Source organism: Dunckerocampus dactyliophorus, chromosome 9 (assembly GCF_027744805.1).
Source record: "Dunckerocampus dactyliophorus isolate RoL2022-P2 chromosome 9, RoL_Ddac_1.1, whole genome shotgun sequence".
NCBI lineage: Eukaryota > Metazoa > Chordata > Actinopteri > Syngnathiformes > Syngnathidae > Dunckerocampus > Dunckerocampus dactyliophorus.
In genome coordinates, this window is record NC_072827.1 from 31,183,524 (window position 1) to 31,201,677 (window position 18,154).

The window sequence follows — 18,154 nt, forward strand, 5'->3', positions numbered from 1 at the left end:
ACAAGCACCTTCCAGCTCATGCACGCCCCCACCCACTGTAAATGCCTCCCACACAATATTTCTATGTATTTTCTTGTGGGATTAGCAAGAATAATGATGTCTCATGTCCATGTAAGAAATTACACAGTATTTTTGACCTTTTTCTTGTCTTTTTCCGCTGTTACTGTGCTTTTGATTAGTAAATGTTTGTATTTTTATTGAATGGTTTTCAGAGTAAAGTAAATCCAAGCTTTCCACTGACTACCCTCAAGTATATCCCAGTATCTTTTTTATCTTGTCCCTGGAGAAGGCGTAATAAAATAGTGAAATAGTGACATGTGAGGGATGTACTGAGATAGCGTATAGAAAAAAAAAACATTCCCATTTCTTTTTGAGTGTCTCCATTTATTGCTGATCCCACAGTTTCAAAAGGAACATGTTCTACTTTCTAAAAGAAGTCCGAGTAGCAGTACAAAAAATAGATTTTTTTGTTGTTGAAAAGATACATCTGGCAATTTGTTTTTTCGCAGTGTTTGAGCGTACAATGCCACCAAAAGTGTGCTGGGAGATACGTTGATATGTTAGAATAGTTTGACATAGCGTTGGTATTTACCGTATAGGCACGAGACCCTAATCTGGGGCCGTGTATGTGCAAGAAGTAATTAAGAAACACGTGACGTGGAGGAATATGTGCTGCTTTGGGCTCGCCAGTGGTGCAAAACAATGACTGGACTGTATGGATTTGAAAAGGACATGCTTGGACTAGAAATACAGAAGGTGCAGAGCAGTCACCTTAGTCATAATGCACATCGTATCAAGAGGAACGTGACAGTATTCTTCATACTGTAAACTGCAGTGCAATTGTCCATAACCCCTGAGTCACACTTCAGTGAAGACAAGTGGTTCTTCTACCTCGGTGTAAATGCTGTATTACACTCAAATGTGAAAAAATACTCCAGTGGGCTTGAAAATATGAGCAATATCATGCTACCAGCTCATGTGAGCATGCAAAGGTTGGCTTGTTGGCATGATAAGCTAACCATAACCAAGGGGAGGAAGGGATGCAATGTCAACCCTGGACCTGCAGGATCGCTGGATTTCATCATCATGGCATATTTCCCTTCTGCTTCATTGTGAAGCAGAACTCACCAAGCGCTGGATTGTTATCAGCCCTGCTGATCACGTGTTGTGAGAATTTAGTTGGACATAGTACTAAAAGTTAAGCAATAGGACCACTGCATAAATAATAGAGATGCACGATATGCTTTTTGTTTTCAAACCAACATCGATAACTTTCTGCTTTTCAAGGCCGACATGGTACGGATAACTGATGACTTTTGGACAGGTACGTTTTTTAAATTTACATTTCAAATGTTCAAGGTTGAAGATGCCACAAAGCTCAGCGCTGGGGATTCAGTCTATCCACTGAAAGAGTCGTAGGAAGAATCCTCGGACTAGGAAGGAACTGGTCTATATCCTAATTTCGGGTCCCACCCACGCAGGGGTGGCACCGCTCCCCTACGTGTATCAGAGGTGCGTGGCTACGTGTCTGCTTCTAACTGCTTCCAGCTCGTGTCAGTCGAGGGTATGTGAAGCTAGCTGCAACTAAGGGCAAGCAACCTGTCTGTACAAACTTGAAGCAATAGTGCCTCTTGTTTAATTCTAGCCACCTCTAACCGATTTACCTGTATGTAGTTTGTGCACACCTGGAGGTTGGAAGGACTGTTTGACCAAATGTACCTGTTGATTTGTCCTAATCATACATCATGACATCACTACTACCAAATCACCACCATCAGGAGAACCATAGTATAGAGGGGGGGGAGCCACCTGCTGTGGAACAGCAAGGTGCACTGTATCCGGGCACATGCTCCGAGCGGCTGAAGTGAGCTCAGGGGAAATTACGACAGGAGCGCTTCATTTGCTGACCCACACTAATCTCATCTCATTTGAGTTTTTTTTCTTTTTAATTATCAGAGCTATTTTTAATGTCATTGGATTTATCAGTATGACATCATCATTCCGTTGTATCAACGTGATAATTATCCTGCACTCCTAATAAGGAATGTGATATCTTCATTCTTAATTCTTGAGTTCCTATTTTTCAATTTGGGAGGCAGGAGGATTAGCTTAAGAAAAAAACAAGATAGACGTCAGAAAATCTGTTTTTTTTTTGTATATTTTGTGTGTGTGGGGGGGGGGCACTGTGCCACACCCCTAAGTTGGGGCATATTATTTGCATGCCATTCATTTCTAAGAAAGTGTCTCAATGTTGCTACTTACTAGGGCTGGGCGATACATGGATACTTTTTAAATATTGATATTCCTTTTAAGAACGGTATCAAAAACAAGCATATCGTTCATAACGATGTAGACTGGAGGTGTCATGTTTCAAGAATGGCAGCTCGTTACAGCAGCTCCGTGTTTTTAGTGTTTAATAGTGCTTCATTCCTACTTGCTTACTGTTTCTGGTGCCATAGCAACCCCTTCAAAAAGTGTGCCGCTATGGATGTTCATCTTGTTACATTTGTAGCTTGCCTTCATTCACGGCTCCATGTTTACACTCAGGAGCAGCTGTTGGCTTTGAGCCACACACCCCTTCGCGACGCCGAGAGGCTGCATAGCAGGTTTGAACGGCGGAAAAGACGGCATAAACCATGTTTACCGGCCACATCTCTCCCCAACAAGATGGAAGAGCTAACGACGCTAACCCGCCTGCAGAGGGACTACTGTGAGTGCAGCCTGATTAAGATTGAAGATTATATTTTGCTTTTCTGTATTTACTTTTTTTTAAAATCAATATTCAACATAAATACAGACTTGATAAAGACCTTAAGACCAGCTAAAAAATTGCCAGAATTTGCATTTTGCACATTAGGATCTTAATGAGGTTTTAAGTAGAGCTACAATATGCAAAAGCAAGAAGGGGGCGTGAGACAACAAACGTTTGCAACTTGTAATTTAAACAAAACAACAAAAAAAACCAACTGAAATAGGCTGTTTATCAGCTGATCAAAAGTTTAAGAACATTGCTAAAAAAAAACTCTCCACACTATAAAAAAAAATGTTGTCAGTAGGACTCAGTAATGAGGAGCTCCACCGTTCTTGTTCATCACTTCCAAAATGGCTTTGGGCATGCTTGATGCCAGTGCTTCCAGGAGGCTAGTGGGAACATTGCTCCAAGTGGTGAAGATGGCTTCACCAAGGGCATCAACTGTCTGGAACTGATGGCCATTTTTAGAAACTTCCCTTGCCATCCATCCCAAATGTTCTCTATGGGATTTAAATGAGGTGAACATGCAGGATGGTCCAAAATAGTGAGGTTATTCCTCTTGAAGAAGTCCTGTGTCAGGCGGGCATTATGAACTGCAGCGTTGTCCTGTTGAAGAACCCAGCTGGTACCACACAGACGAGGGCCCTCGGTCATGAAGGATGCCCGCTGCAACATCTGCATCCGTTTGACGACCCTGCACCATCTGAAGCTCCGGTGTTCCACTGAATGAAAAAGCACCCCAGACCATGATGGACCCCCCTCCACTGTGCCGGGTAGAAAACATCTCAGGTGGGATCTCCTTGTCATGCCAGTAACGTTGGAAGCCATCTGGACCGTCAAGGTTACATTTGTTCTCATCAGAAAATACAACTTTGTTCCACCTTTCAATGTCCCATGTTTGATGCTCCCTGGCAAAGTCTAAACGGGCACTTTTGTGGCGTTGAAGGAGACGAGGTCTTTGAATTCCTTTTTTGTTTTTTTAAGCCTTTTCCTGCAGATGGCGTCTGATGGTTATTGCTGCAGTCGGCACCAGTAAGGCCTTCATGTGGGTGGAAGACCGCCCTGTGTCTTGATGACAGCCAATGGGATCCTCCGGCTCAGCGCAGGTGTGATGTTTTTGGGTCGACGGCTTGACTTTTTTGTTCCATAATGCTCAGGATCTTTCCAAAAAAGTAGAATGACTGATTTCCTGCTCCCAACCTCAGCAGCCATGGCACGCTGCGAGAGGCCTCGCTTATGCAGCTCCACAATCCCACCACATTGAAAAAGAGGACGCTTCTTAGCTTCACCACCAGGAGGGCATGACAGTGGGAATGATGACACAAAATGAACAGATCTTGGCTTTTATAGCCTGTGGTCTTAAACTTTTGATCAGCTGATAAAAAGCCTATTTCAGTTTAATTGTTGTTTTCAATAAATGACTTTTTGTCTCACTCCCCCTTCTTGTTTTTGCATATTGGAGCTCTACTTAAAACCTCATTAAGGTCCAATTGTGCAAAATGCAAATTCTAGCAATTTTTCAACTGGTCTTAAGATTTTGATCAGGAGTGTATATCAGGATGGGAGTTTTGGTCCATATCGGCCAGCCCTACTACTTACAGTGCGTGACTTTTATTACAAAATCCCACTAAATTCTCATGAGAAGAGTTTAAAGCGAGTGCTGGTGAATATAATTACTGCATTTCCATGCTATCGTACTAGCATTCCCTTCATCAAGCAATACTACTTATGATACTTCAGTGTGTATGTCCGGACATACAGTGTGTGTGCTGTTTTGCATAAAAGAGAAGGGTGGTGTTGGTTGAATATACTGTACTAGCAAGCAAGTGCAAATGAAGATTCTAGGAGTCTGTGGCAGCATGCTGATGATGAAAAGCCACTTCTATGTGCTTCCAGCATCAATACTGAAAGCTTTATGAGCTTCATGGCCTTGGGGGCTCCTGGTCTGAGACAGTCTGGAGTCCAGTGTTGTTGAGGTTGGAGTCAGAAGGGGGCGAAGAGGAGAAGGAGGAGGATGTTGGAATCAGGATGGAGGTGGACTGGTGGTCCTTGATCACCTCTGCTTGCTGTTGTGTTGGTCTTTGTAAAAGCAGCGCCGCAAGGTTGTCGTCCGCTGGCGTCTTCACACCGGCCAAGCTCGGTACAGAGTCTTTGGATTCCTGAAAGGCCTTCTTCGCTTGGTGCTTGGGAGCCTGGGTAGGAAGGAAGGACATACATTCATCACGTAAAACATTCATTAGCGTCATTGGTGGAAATACTGTAAGTCATAATAATAAGACATAATAAGTACACATAAGAAGAGAAAATAAAACATAGAAAACCTGTTTACCACCTTCTAAAGATGCTTTTTAACATTATTAGAGCCCTGTAAACAAGAAATAACACCCGTATAATCACCTTTACACGCCTATTATCCAATATAGTAGACATAATAAGAAAAAATAAGACACATAAGACAGAGAAAACCTGTTTAGTGCCTTATAAATACACTTTTAAAATTGTTAAAGCCCTCTAGACATGAGATAAGACCCCTATAGTCACCTTTACACTCCTATTACCCAATATAGTAGATTTAACAAGAGAAAATAAGACATTTAAGACGTAAATAAAACTCCTGCTCGTGTTCCCTGGGGGACAGGAAGTGCCAGGCGGACAGGAAGCGACGTCGATGGTTGCGAGTTGAGTTGTAGCTTGTCGTGGGTTATGGCTCCGACTGTAGCCCGTGTTATGATGATGATTATGATGTTTTTATTATTGTGTGAGCTCATTTAAACCTGCAAAAACTGCCTTTTCTGGCGATCACGCCTCATATCCTGGAGACACCTAGTGGCCAATGTAGAATACTACATTGTATTTGTATTTGACTTCAGATCATTTAGACATTTTTATGCTTGAAAAGACATCATTTAGGCCAAGAATAATGCTTAAATCTGCATATTGTTTTTATTCAACTATGAAACAGTAATCATTTATTCATTCATTTTTGAAAAACTGATATAACGAAGGATAATAATCATGTTTGTGTGTTGCAGTGAATCTATATATCCTGGACACTGACTACTCTAAAGCACATCTGCACTATGTCAACAGTGGCATCCCTTGAGAAGATGTAGAGTAACAAGACGGGTGTGCATTGCATCACCAATCCCACATTGTCTTACCTGCGTTTCCGTATGGCTGAATAAATGGCTTGACGTCAACGCAGCAGGCTGGATCTTCACGGCGGATCCGTGGTAGTTTGGACTTGCGGTCACAGTGCTGTAAGCCGGAGGACCTAACGCCGGCTGCCTCTGCAGCAGCTGCAGGATGGTGTGGATGTCGGACATCAGCTGAGATTCCAACCTAAAGTAAAACACAATCACCTTTATGACAATATGCATTAACTTCACTCATCAACTACTGTAACATGACATCGGAATGGAATCAGATCCTAATCCATTTAGCAAACTTTTTTTCAAATCAAATGACCATGTAATTATTATATATATATATATATATATATATATATATATATATATATATATATATATATATATATATATATATATATATACAATACTTGCACGTACAATATTATGATATTACATTTAGTTTAATGAAAAGTAAAAGTAGTACAAGCAACAAATGAAACAATGCGATCATTGCAGTTCATTTTCTGACCACTAGAGGGGGCTTTTGCTCCACGGCTGCCAGCGTCATGGCAACACTTTCAAGACGTAATAATATTTATAGCGTTAGCTTCCTACGGGAGGAGTTTCTGCTGTTTGCTGCAGTGTTTAGATGAATTTGACATAAAAGATGCCGTGCAAATGACACTTTTTTACAAGCAAACTACAACGGAACACCATCAGTAGTTATATTACATGTATATGCCGCTAAAGCATACGATACCAGTTGTGCTTTCAAGCCACAGGCTGATCAAATAAATGTTTATATATGTCATAATTCAAAATGCTAGGACCCCCCAAGGGCACATTGAGGAAAAAAAATGATGGGTTAAAAAAAAGACAATTTTGCGAGAGGCTGGCAAAACTGGTTACATGAAGAGCATTGTACTTCCGCTACTTCCGTGTTGAGAGCGGATGTGTGCGTTGAAACTTCAAATTAAGAGCAGCACATTGTTTGCGTTTGTGATACGAGTGTACTTACAGGACAAGCTGTGCACACAAGTGAAAGAATCCCATGTATGGCTAATCAACGTATTTCCTTTCCAGTACCTCCAGTACTTTCCAGTACTCATGAAAGAGATGTGTTTCCAACACCACTAGCTAGGACCGGATTATAGCATTTTATTTTCAAAAGACGAGCCGACATACCATCACGGAATTGAAAACGTGTTCCTGTAGTTACAGTATCACTTTATACCTCTACAATTGTGCAGTAAGGGATGCGGAAATGCTGAAAATGGAAATGAAACGATGCATTCGCTGTGTGGAAGTGACCGTAAGTGTGTCCTGTAGCGTCACATAGTTCAATCAATGATTTTTTTCCTCCATGTCCATAGGGGCTCATATCTGCTCATGGGAGAATTTGCATTTATATATGTACAAAGAAATAATGACGACTATGTTTGGCTGTGGCATATATGGTCTATTTAGTCTTTGTCAGATATTTTTTTTTATTATTCTGACACCTTTCTTGTGCATAGAAGCAAAATGAAGGCTATACTTACACTAGCAGGGATTGCAATGTACTTTTATATCTGCGTGGGAGGTGACAACTTTTATTCAAGTACTCACTAATCAACATTTGTGAAGATGAGTAATGGTTGGGTTATTTATTTCTACATTGTTTTACTCTCCCAGAAAACAACCAAGATTTTAAAAAAGTCTTTCTTCAGTCTTCCACTCCTCTTGGAAATATGACGAATTATTAATTGTAGCAGAATGTGACATTCATCTCTATTGTATGACGGATGATTAGCGCCACATTGAACAAAAAATCTGTGATTACACGAATAAAGTCTTAAATTCACGTGAAAAAATATGGTAAATGCACAAAAATGAATTCAGGAAGAATGTGAAAAAAGTTGTAAATTTAGGAGAAAAAAGTCGTACATTCACAAGAAAAAAGTCGTCAATTCACGAATGTAATTCGTAAATTTATAAGAAAAAGTCGTAAATTTGCAAAAAAAAATGTAAATGACTGAGAAAAAAGTATACAGTCGTAAATTGATTACTTTTTTCTCATAAATTTGTAAATCTATGATTTTATTCATAAATTTACGACTGTATTCTTGTATCTTTATTACTGTATTTGTTATGACTTTATGACTTTAAAGTTATGAGAAAAAAGTGGTAAATGTAGGAGAATGAAGCGTTAATATGAGGTGTGATGTGTCATACGTGTCATAGAGCACAGCTCTTCAGGAAGGAAGGGAACTTTCCTCTTGCTTCAGGCAAGCTTTTATTGATAACGTGGCAGCGAAACAGAGCACTTGAGCACAAACAGATTAGCATGGCTAGCCCTTCTCACTTCCGCCTTCCTTACCCCGCCCCATAGATAAGGCCCCACTTGTCATTGCTGTCTCAGGCAATGACTGTCACGACCAAGTATTCAAATAATCTGAGATTTCGACAATAAACCGTAAATTCATGAGAATAAAGTTGTTAATTTACCAGAAAAAACTCATAGCGTCATGTTACAGGCATTGCATCAGACAGCTATGAAAAGGGGGGCCTTATGTGACCTTTGGCCTTGGTAAAAGGTAATATTACAGCTTTTTATCTTGTAAATTTACAACTTTATTCTCGTAATCGCCATTTTTTTCCCTCCGTGCTACTATTGCAATGTATATGTAACTATTTCTATTTGTTTCCTGTTGCAATGCGTATGGTTATTTGCGGCTGTGGTGCACCTGTGCATTTGCTGCGTGAGGTCACGCTGGGTGAATAAAGACCGTCTACATGCTGGCCAAGCGTCATTAAGGAAAAGAACCCCCAATATATTACACACAGTACGTCTGGATATTGATCATTTATGTTGAAAAGTGAGAGTTTGAGCCTTTGGGACAAATGGATTGTCAAAACCAGCAGGAGGTCAACCTGAAGCAATTGTGTTTGACTCCACCAATCATACGCACCTGTTTAAATGTTCTTGCAGCTGACCTAAGCGCTGTTCCACCTCTCCGTAGGTGATTTCGCTGGCAGAATGATCATCTTCTCTGAGCTCCTGGAAGTGTGCTGACTCATCCATGTAGTCTGCGGGCTTCTTGCACACCCATTTATCACAGCACAGATCTGCAGGGAGAGCAGAAGCAAGCATGCATTCTTTACATGCGGGCCACTCCGACGTCACCACTTAGAAGGAACAAAAAAGGCGCTCATTAAAATAGAGCGTCATTAATCTCTTACGGATTGCTGAGCGTACGCTGTTTGTTTGAATTCATCAGGACTTTTGTCCCAGGAGAATTACAAAGTGGCAAACGTAGCTGCTTGTTATCACAGCTGGACACCTGCGAGCACTGTGCTTTGCTCTCCAATCATGTGTGTCAAGAGGCTTTTTGGAGCAAAATAGATGGCTCCCGCTTTGACGAGTCTATCTGCGGATGCAGTGTTTGCAGGCGGCTCTGGAGCAGCACCACGAGCTGGAAAGATACCAGGAACCGAGTGTTCCTTTCTCACCATGACACGCAGCTTCGTCAAATAAACAATAGCTGCTTGCCACCACTAACCATTATCAAGACCACCTGATTTGCTTAGCTGGCCTGCAGTCTGTGTGTTACTTGGGAAAGTAGTTGCCTATCAGGGCAACTGGATTCTTCTTGCTTGTTGAAGATGGTTCACCTTTGCTCCAAAAGGTTCTTCCCTTGTAATATTTTATCTGTGGACTTTCTAGGGATGTAAATCTTTTTGTGATACGCATCTGATAGCTACCATATCAATCCAAAAGCAAATATTTTAAAAACACAGCGCTTCCATACGATTTAACGGTTCCATTTGTTGATGTCGACATGAATCTTACAGTCTAAGATAAAGAAGCCCATCCATCCATCCAGCATCCATCCATTCATCCATCCATCCATTTCCTTCCGCTTATCTGGGTCCGAGTCGCAGGGGCAACAGTCTCAGTAGGGAAGTCCATACTTCCCAGTCCCCGGCCACCACCTCCAACTCCACCAGGAGGACACCAAGGCGTTCCCAGGCCAGCTGTGAGACATAATCCCTCCAGCGTGTCCTAGGTCTGCCCCGGGGCCTTCTCCCGGCCGGGCATGCCCAGAACACCTCACCAGGTAGGCCTCCGGACTAGATACTTGAATTCCTCCACCTGGGGCAGTATCTCCTTCCCAACCCGGAGGGTGCCATCCACCCTTTTCCAGCTGAGAAGCATGGCCTCTGATTTGGAGGTGCTGAGTCTCATCCCAGAAGCTTCACACTCAGATGCAAACCGCCCCAGGGAACGCTGCAGGTCACAGCTCGATGAGGCATCAGGATCACATTGTCTGCAAATAGCAGAGGCAAGATCCTCAGGCCCCCAAACTGGACCCTCTTGACGTTTTGGCTGCACCTAGAAATTCTGTCCATGAAAATGATGAACAGAACGGGTGCCGAAGGGCAGCCTTGGCGGACGCCAACGTTCACCGGAAACAGGCTGGACTTAAAGAAGCCAACTGTATAAAAGTGTCATTCTTACAGTATTTTCAAATGCGTCACAGAGCACATCACATCCCCAAGCATGTGTACGGCGGGGGGACCCCAACCGCCGGGCTGCAGGAAACGATCAGGTACAAAAGTTTAAAAAAATAATCATTTGTAAATAACTAAAATGTAAAATGTGAGCCATTATTTTATTGAAAAAATCAGTTTTGCATGTTTAAGTTGATGTTGCGAGCAGTGACTTGTCCCACTTTGCTGGATGGTCCTTGAATACACCATCTAATGCTGCACAGATAGACTACTATACTGCATTTCACCCCGTTTTCTTTTGTGCTGAAAACTATGCTGAAACTATGTGGGAATGAATAAAGGTAATATTTGATGAGCTGAATGAGTGCTAATGTGCATATTTGTTCTGTGAAAAACAAAGTCCAGACTGGTACTGGTGGATGGTGGCTCTGTATTCATTCAGCGCTTTTCATTTGATGTTCCTGTCGAAGCTTTACACAATACATCATAAATAAGATGGACGAGATGGCTAAACTGTACGTATGCTTTACTAATGTGTTGAAAATCTTTCTTGGTGACTAGCTAGTGTGTTGCTAATGCTATTTACATCCATTCGGGTCTTCAGTCTTGTGCTACCCGGTCATGTCTCTACAATCCATTCATGTAAGGATTCATGTCTGGTTCTTATCCATCCAGGAGGCTGTTACATCACTCGCTTGTCATCCGATATCAGCTGGCATCGGTTTATCCTTCACAACCCTATTTATGTTCCTGGTGGGTGTGTCCCCCGTTGTTGTTTATGCAATGACCCGTAGACTGGAGAGACCAAACAACCCTTATACAAACGTATTCAGGCCCAGAGTCAGCAGTTCATTTGCATCTCCAAAAGAAGGACAACGATGTCCACATTGTGGATAGAACGGAAAGAAGCCTTTTGTGTCAATATTGCATAATGTTGCAAACGGTGATCAGACATCAGAGGAGAACCTCAAGCTAGCAACATCGCTTCTGGAGGTTTTTGGCTATTCTCTGGTGGTCCTGGAAGGCTGGAAGGTACTCCCTCCAAAAGCAGGGACGTACTGTACACTGGCTCCTCAACTGTGTAGGGTTAGGTTAGGGTTAGGTACTACCTCTATATTTTAAATGATGTATTGGGGGTTAGGGTTAGGTACTACCTCTATATTTTAAATGGTGTATTGGGGGTTAGGGTTAGGTACTACCTCTATATTTTAAATGATGTATTGGGGGTTAGGGTTAGGTACTACCTCTATATTTTAAATGGTGTATTAGGGGTTAGGGTTAGGTTGAGGTTAGTGTTAGGTACTACCTCTGTATTTTAAATGGTGCATTGGGGGTTAGTGTTAGGTTTAGTTTAGGGTTAGGTTTAGGTTAGGGTTAGGTTTAGCTTGAGGTACTACCACTATATTTCAAATGGTGTATTGGGGGTGTGGAGATATTTTACCTTGAAACGACGGACTTCTCCTCAAGCCGTCTGTGACCTCGTTGTGTCTGAGAAGATTACAGTCCAACACTGGGGTGCTTGGTGTCGAGGGACCTTGGACTTCAGAACATCTTTTTAGGCACGAGTCGGACTCCCTTTCCAAGTCGCTACTGACTTCATTGTTTTCCACTGAGGAACAGCAAGAAGCAGCAGTCAAGTACTCAGCATCAGCTAGCATGCTGCTATTATTTACGCTTACATTTGGGCGCATCTGGCGTGAAGGAGATTCTTCTTCTCATGTTCTTTGTGCCCTCACCGTCTAAATCACAGCCCTGAGGACTCGGAGGCTGCAAAAAAACCCAAACCAACTAAATATACTGCATGTACTAAATATACTGCATGTACGCTATGCTATTAAGTACTGCTCGTCAACAGGTAAGAAAAGTCAGCATGAAGCAATGAAAGAGTAAAGTAATGGCAGCTCATTGGTTATGAGTTTGAACATGATTAGAGCCCTGTAGACATGAAATAACACTTTTACACTCCTATTATTTCATTATAAATAATACAGTTATTTTATATAATTAAATGTCTTGTATTGTTTATGCTTTGATATAAAATACAAACATTTACTAAACACATTTCGTGAATTTGCTGAAAGTACCGTTATCGGATTGGTATCTCTGATACCATCCTAAATTGTACTCAGTATCGCATAGGAAATGAAATCAGTGGTATCGCACATCACGAGCTGTCTGTGATCACTTGAGATGTGCGAGTCATCAATGAGTTGTTCAAAACGCGTGTTTTAAAAATGTTTTTTTACTAAATCTGAACTCACGGGTGCTCGTCTCCCTTTACTTGTTCACATGGTCACCCATGCTAGATGAAAATAAAATAAAAAACTTGTAAATGTAAAATTATTTATAAATAATAATAATAGGAATAATGCAATTTAAACAATTTAAAATCAAATAAAACAAATATTTATAAAAATAATAATAATAATAATAATAATAAAATAAACATTTTGAAACATTTAATTAAAAACTTTACAGTTAAAATAAAAAAATATTTCTAAATAGCAATAGTAATAATAATAATTATTATGATTATATTATTAATATTATATCATAATATAAATGATTTATAAATACTATTAATAACAACAATAATAACAATAACATAACAATAACAACAATAATAGTAATAATAATAAATACTATCATTTTAAAATTACAATCAAATTAAAGAATTAAAAAAAACAAAACAAAACCAATAGATCTGCTTCCTCGTCTGTCCTTTCCCCTTCCTGCCGGAGCCACATCACAGACTCCAGAAAATGAACGATTCACTCAGGCAGCTCACGAGTTTCACTGCAGTCACGGTGCTCCATAAAGACTCACGATTCACTTGCTCACTACTCGGTGCGCATGTGTGAGTTTGTGCGCACGCACAGGTGACTTGAGTGAATCAAGTACCCGATCCGGTTCAGTTGAGCGAGTCGAAAGAACTTGAGTCGGTAAAAGGAATGGCTACTTATGGTATTAGCAGCATAATATACAAACATTTATAAGACAGGAGACTTGTGGTTTGACCATTCAGTCCCAAATAGGGAAATGGAATGATTGTGTTGTTCTGGTTATTGCTTGCAGGGAGACAACTGAGTATTTGTCTTCTTGTCAACAGGTGAAATAAATGTGATGATGACAGCGGTACCTACCTTCACAGACTCATCTCTGAGGTTGAAGGTAAGCTCCAGGTTGGCAAAAAAGTAGTCAGCAAACTCTGGATACATGTCCAACACCTCCAAAAGATCCTCCCGCTGAATGGTGCTCAGGTCACAGTAACTCAGAGCCCGCACGTCAGCGTTGGACTTTCCAGGTTTGGCAAACAGGTGGATCATCTCACCAAAGATGTCGTTTTTTCCTGGTTGCCAACACAAACACACACACACACACACACACACAAACACACACACGCAATATGCCATCATTATGTTGGTAGTTCAGTCATCTTTGTTCAGTTTATTGTGTGCACATACAATACATGTTCATGACAGGTCCAATGTGTTCTATTAGGGATGCCACGGGACGAAAGTGTACACGAGACTTTAACTTTCCTTTGGAAAAAAAATATGACAATACGTTGCAATCTACTAATAATTTGTACTTTGTTACACTATGTGTGTATGCTTGCGGCCCTGCCTCCACCCACTGAGACAAAGACACTGTATTAATGACCAAAAGGCTCACTCTGTTCATGCCGTTGTTCTATGGAACAAACGCGCCAAGCTGCTGAAACCGATGCACAGAGTGAACCTTCGTTATGAGGAAAACAGACGCGCATGCACATGGCGATACATTGACTATCCACTTCACTTTCATTTCTTGCGTGATTCATTTTCCTGTCACGTTTTAATCTCGCAAGATCTTGTGACCCCCCCAGATGTAAATATTGGGGCCTCTTGCAGTCGTAGGCAACGTGTCAACATTTCCATGATGTGGATTTCCTCAAGTATCGCAGTCCATTGATGCTCCTTTCCCTATGCCTCCTTATGGCTTTTTAGCCCCTGCTAGTAGACGCTTTACCAAATATACCGTAGAACAGTGCAAGACGGGGATCTCAGATCCAAATATTCCCATTAGCATTTTCCAAAATTGCATTATCTTCTCACATTTCCAAAAAATCTGCATCTATTACTCCTGATTTTCTCCAACATGGCGTTGTTTTATGTAATTGTCTTCTCTTAACATTACCTTTTAAGAAAAAGTGCAATAAAAAATATATGACAACTACTAATTCCATTTCTACTACATCACACTCTTCCGCACGCTGTGTGTATGCTAGCGGCCCCGCCTCCACCTTCATGCCGTTGTTCTATGGTACAAACGTTCTGAAAGAATGCACTTCCTGCTTGCGATATATTGAGGCCGGAAAGTTCATTTTCGTTTATGTGTTATCGTCACAGGCCGAGTGACCTCCAGGCATTTTTTTCCTGAACGAGAAATCTTAAAATCCCGTTTTAATCTTGACAGGTCTTGCGACACCCCTAGAATGTACTCGTGAAAAAGTTGATGTTGTTTCAATTAGGAATGGAAATGATGACAATGAAGTTGATTGCAAATGAGAGGGATCTACACTTTTTACTGCCAATGTTGAGTTTCCATGGCAACACCAGCCAACGTCTCATTTTATTTTTAGAATATGCCCTGAGCATAAAAGGACGGACTTTGAACACCTTGCGCTCGTTCCTCATGTGTGACATTGTGCTACAACGCAGGTTCCCCCCTCCCCAAACAGAGTGGTGCTGATCAAGCATGTATTGTTAAGTAGAGCGATCGATGACATTTCCGCTGTGGATGTTCGTAATGGCTTTGTGTGATTCAGCAGCTCATGCTTAAGCCTCATTGTGTCAGGGGTGGCTTTGGAGAGCATTCATCTCATGGACAAAAGCACATTTAATCCTGCGTCTGCTGCGTCCCTAATCAAAGTCATTATTAGCGGGGGTATTGCAATACCACCATGGAACACTTCCTGCTCTTTCATATGCAATCTTTTGATGGAGACACTGAATAGAAATGTCAGAGCCTCAAACTTGTGGTGGTGAACGACTGTTGGCCAAAGCGCCTGGGAGAGTGTGCTATTCTCATCACAGTGGTGCCAGCGAGAGGTGTTTTAGCGGGAACAGTGACTCAAAAGCATATTTTTAGTTCTTCCATGTGTAGAAAAGTCAAAATGATCCTTATGATAGGAGCATTTTACACTCCATTCATGAGGTACACCTGCACGGTCTCATGGGATAACAATGCTCAGTTTTCATTCCACTAGCCGTCTGATGTGGGGGTGTAAAACTACTGTATAATATTACAAACACCTCTCAGGCGAGGTCTGTAATAATAGAAATCAAACATGTCTCCTTCAACATGTCTCTCTCGCAGCACACCGTTGCTGCTGAGGTTGGATGCAGTAAGACGGTCCTTTCAAACTTCTGAAAAACATCCTGAGGCTCATGGAACAAAAAAGTCAAGTAGTAGAGCCAAAAAAATGTAATTGGCCGTCCGTTAAGACACGGGACCATCCTCGGCCCAAATGAAGGTTGTTACTGGTTCCGAGTGCAGACCAATAACCGTCAGACGCCATCTGCCAGAGAAGAAACAACATCTTGAAAGCCCTGGTCTCCTTCAAGGTTTGCAGGAGAGCACCAAACATGGGACATTGAAAGGTGGAAGAAAGTTTTCTTCTCCTTTGACGGTCCTGATGGCTTCCAACGTTACTGGCATGACAAGGAGATCCCACCTGAGATGTTTTCCACCATCAGGATCCTTCCATGGAACAATGGAGCTTCAAGTTGCGCGGGGGCGTCCAACGGCAGCCGGCTATGTGGAGATGTTGCAGGAGGCATCCCTCATGACTGAAGGCCCTCGTCTGTGTGGTGATGACTGGCTTTTTCAACAGGACAACGCTGCACTTCACAAAGAGGAATAAGCTCACTCTTTTGGACCATCCTGCGTGTTCCCCTCATCGAAATCCAATGGAGAACATTTGGGGATGGATTTACAAAAATGGAGAGCTCCAGACAGTGGATGCCCTCCATGAAGCCGTCTTCACCACCTGGAGCAGCATTCCCACGAGCCTCGTGGAAACACTGGCATCAAGCATGAACAAACCCATTTTTCACCTCACTAACAAGACTTGTGCAGCTATTGCAACATTTTATTTCTCTTTCAGGGTGTTTTTGAGCTATGGTCTTAAACTTTTGATCAGCGGATGAACAGCCTTTTTCTTTTTGCATTTTGAAGCTGGACTAAGAACATTTTTCACATTTTTCAACTGCTATCAACATTTTGATCGGGAGCGTGTCTAACTAACTCGTGTGGCTCATGAGTAGACTTGCAAATAGAACTCTGCCATTCAAACAAAAGCGATGCATATTTAGCTTGAACATGGCACAGGTCGTATGCATCTTCTAGCGCATTTGACAGTAACGCAACTCTAGATCATTTTGTCAAAGCACACCAAGTAAAAAAAGGTCAACAAGAGATCCGATTTACCCAAGATGGCTACCACAATGTCATCCTTCAGGATCTCAATCGAGCCGCGGGACAGGAAGTAGAGGGCAGTGAGCACGTCGCCACTGTGGACCAGAGTGTCTCCAGGAGGAGCATGAGTGGTCTTGAAGTGCATCGCCAAGGCCCTCAGGCAGCCTTTGGTGGCTCCTTGGAACACTTTACAGTTGTGAAGAAGATTCTTATTGAGGTGAAGACAGATATCTGCCTGCAGGCACTCTGGAAAACCTTTTAGCACCTGTGAGGAGGCAGCGCAAACAAACAAGTGCACAATTCAAATCAATCAACCAGTCAAGTACGAAAACCTTCAAGTGACAAGCACTTGGATCGTTTATTTATTTTACTTCATCAAGCTAAATCATCTGTGACAGCTATTTGGCTGGAGACTATAACAACACATTTTCTCTACATCTATATGGAATCTATATACAGTGGACCCTCGGTTAGCGCCATGAATTGGTTCCATCAGGCCCTACTCAAACCCAAACATCAATAAATGTTTCCTTTAGAAACAACACAAACCAATGAGCCGTTCCAGACTCCCAAAAATGTTAACATAAAACACGTTTTTATATTTTTACAATGAAAACAATGCATATAAATACATAATAAGGACGAATGAAAATGATAAATGAACATTTAAAGGCTCCCTGGCAGGATTCATCAACTCTGCTTTAATATGTTAGATATTGTTTGTAATTAGGTTCTACATTGTTCCATTTTTTGAAAGCAAACGGTACATTTGCAAAAATGACATTTTTGAGCTAGCTTCTCGCTGTTCAGCCTCATTTCCAGAAGTGACGCCATCGGAGTGCTATCGCTCAGGTAAATAAACGTGGCGGTGTACGAGACAGAGGATGTTTACAGTGATTGTAGCCAAGATCCGAGTCATGTGTCAATAGTTTTGGAGGAGAAAAGAAGGGAGATGAAATAGAGAACTTTTAGAATGTGGACTTAAGCCTGAAGACATGGAGATGAAGATTGGTCACATTCAAAACACAGAATGGTAAGTGGAAATAACTCTGGAGTTGCTTATCCTTCAGTTATTCTTTTAAATCAACTTCTTAGCGAGCGTAAAGGGGTCTTTAGAGCCTGATTTGTTTTATATTTCGGCGCCGCGGCCCCCCCACAGTAAACATATGGCTGTGAAAAGATGTTTATAGAAGATGTATCATGCTTTACAGCCTTGTCGCTATCATGGAATAGCGTTAATAAGACATTATGTAAACGAGACATGACTTAAGCCCCGGTCCCAACCCGCCATACTTGCAAGTGTGTGCTGTCTACT

General features: G+C 41.6%; 1 protein-coding gene across 1 annotated transcript in view; it reads right to left on the minus strand.

The window, feature by feature from the left end:
- Positions 1–2,921: 2,921 nt before the first annotated feature.
- LOC129187684 (potassium voltage-gated channel subfamily H member 7-like) overlaps positions 2,922–18,154 on the minus strand; it is a 45,636-nt gene continuing 30,403 nt past the window's right edge. The window contains exons 9-15 of the mRNA XM_054787287.1: positions 16,852–17,104; positions 13,521–13,726; positions 12,057–12,144; positions 11,819–11,986; positions 8,835–8,991; positions 5,914–6,094; positions 2,922–4,944 (exon numbers count right to left, since the gene is read on the minus strand). Coding sequence (XP_054643262.1) covers positions 4,675–4,944; positions 5,914–6,094; positions 8,835–8,991; positions 11,819–11,986; positions 12,057–12,144; positions 13,521–13,726; positions 16,852–17,104 — 1,323 coding nt within the window. The 3' untranslated portion in view covers positions 2,922–4,674. The remainder of the gene's footprint in view (positions 4,945–5,913; positions 6,095–8,834; positions 8,992–11,818; positions 11,987–12,056; positions 12,145–13,520; positions 13,727–16,851; positions 17,105–18,154) is intronic.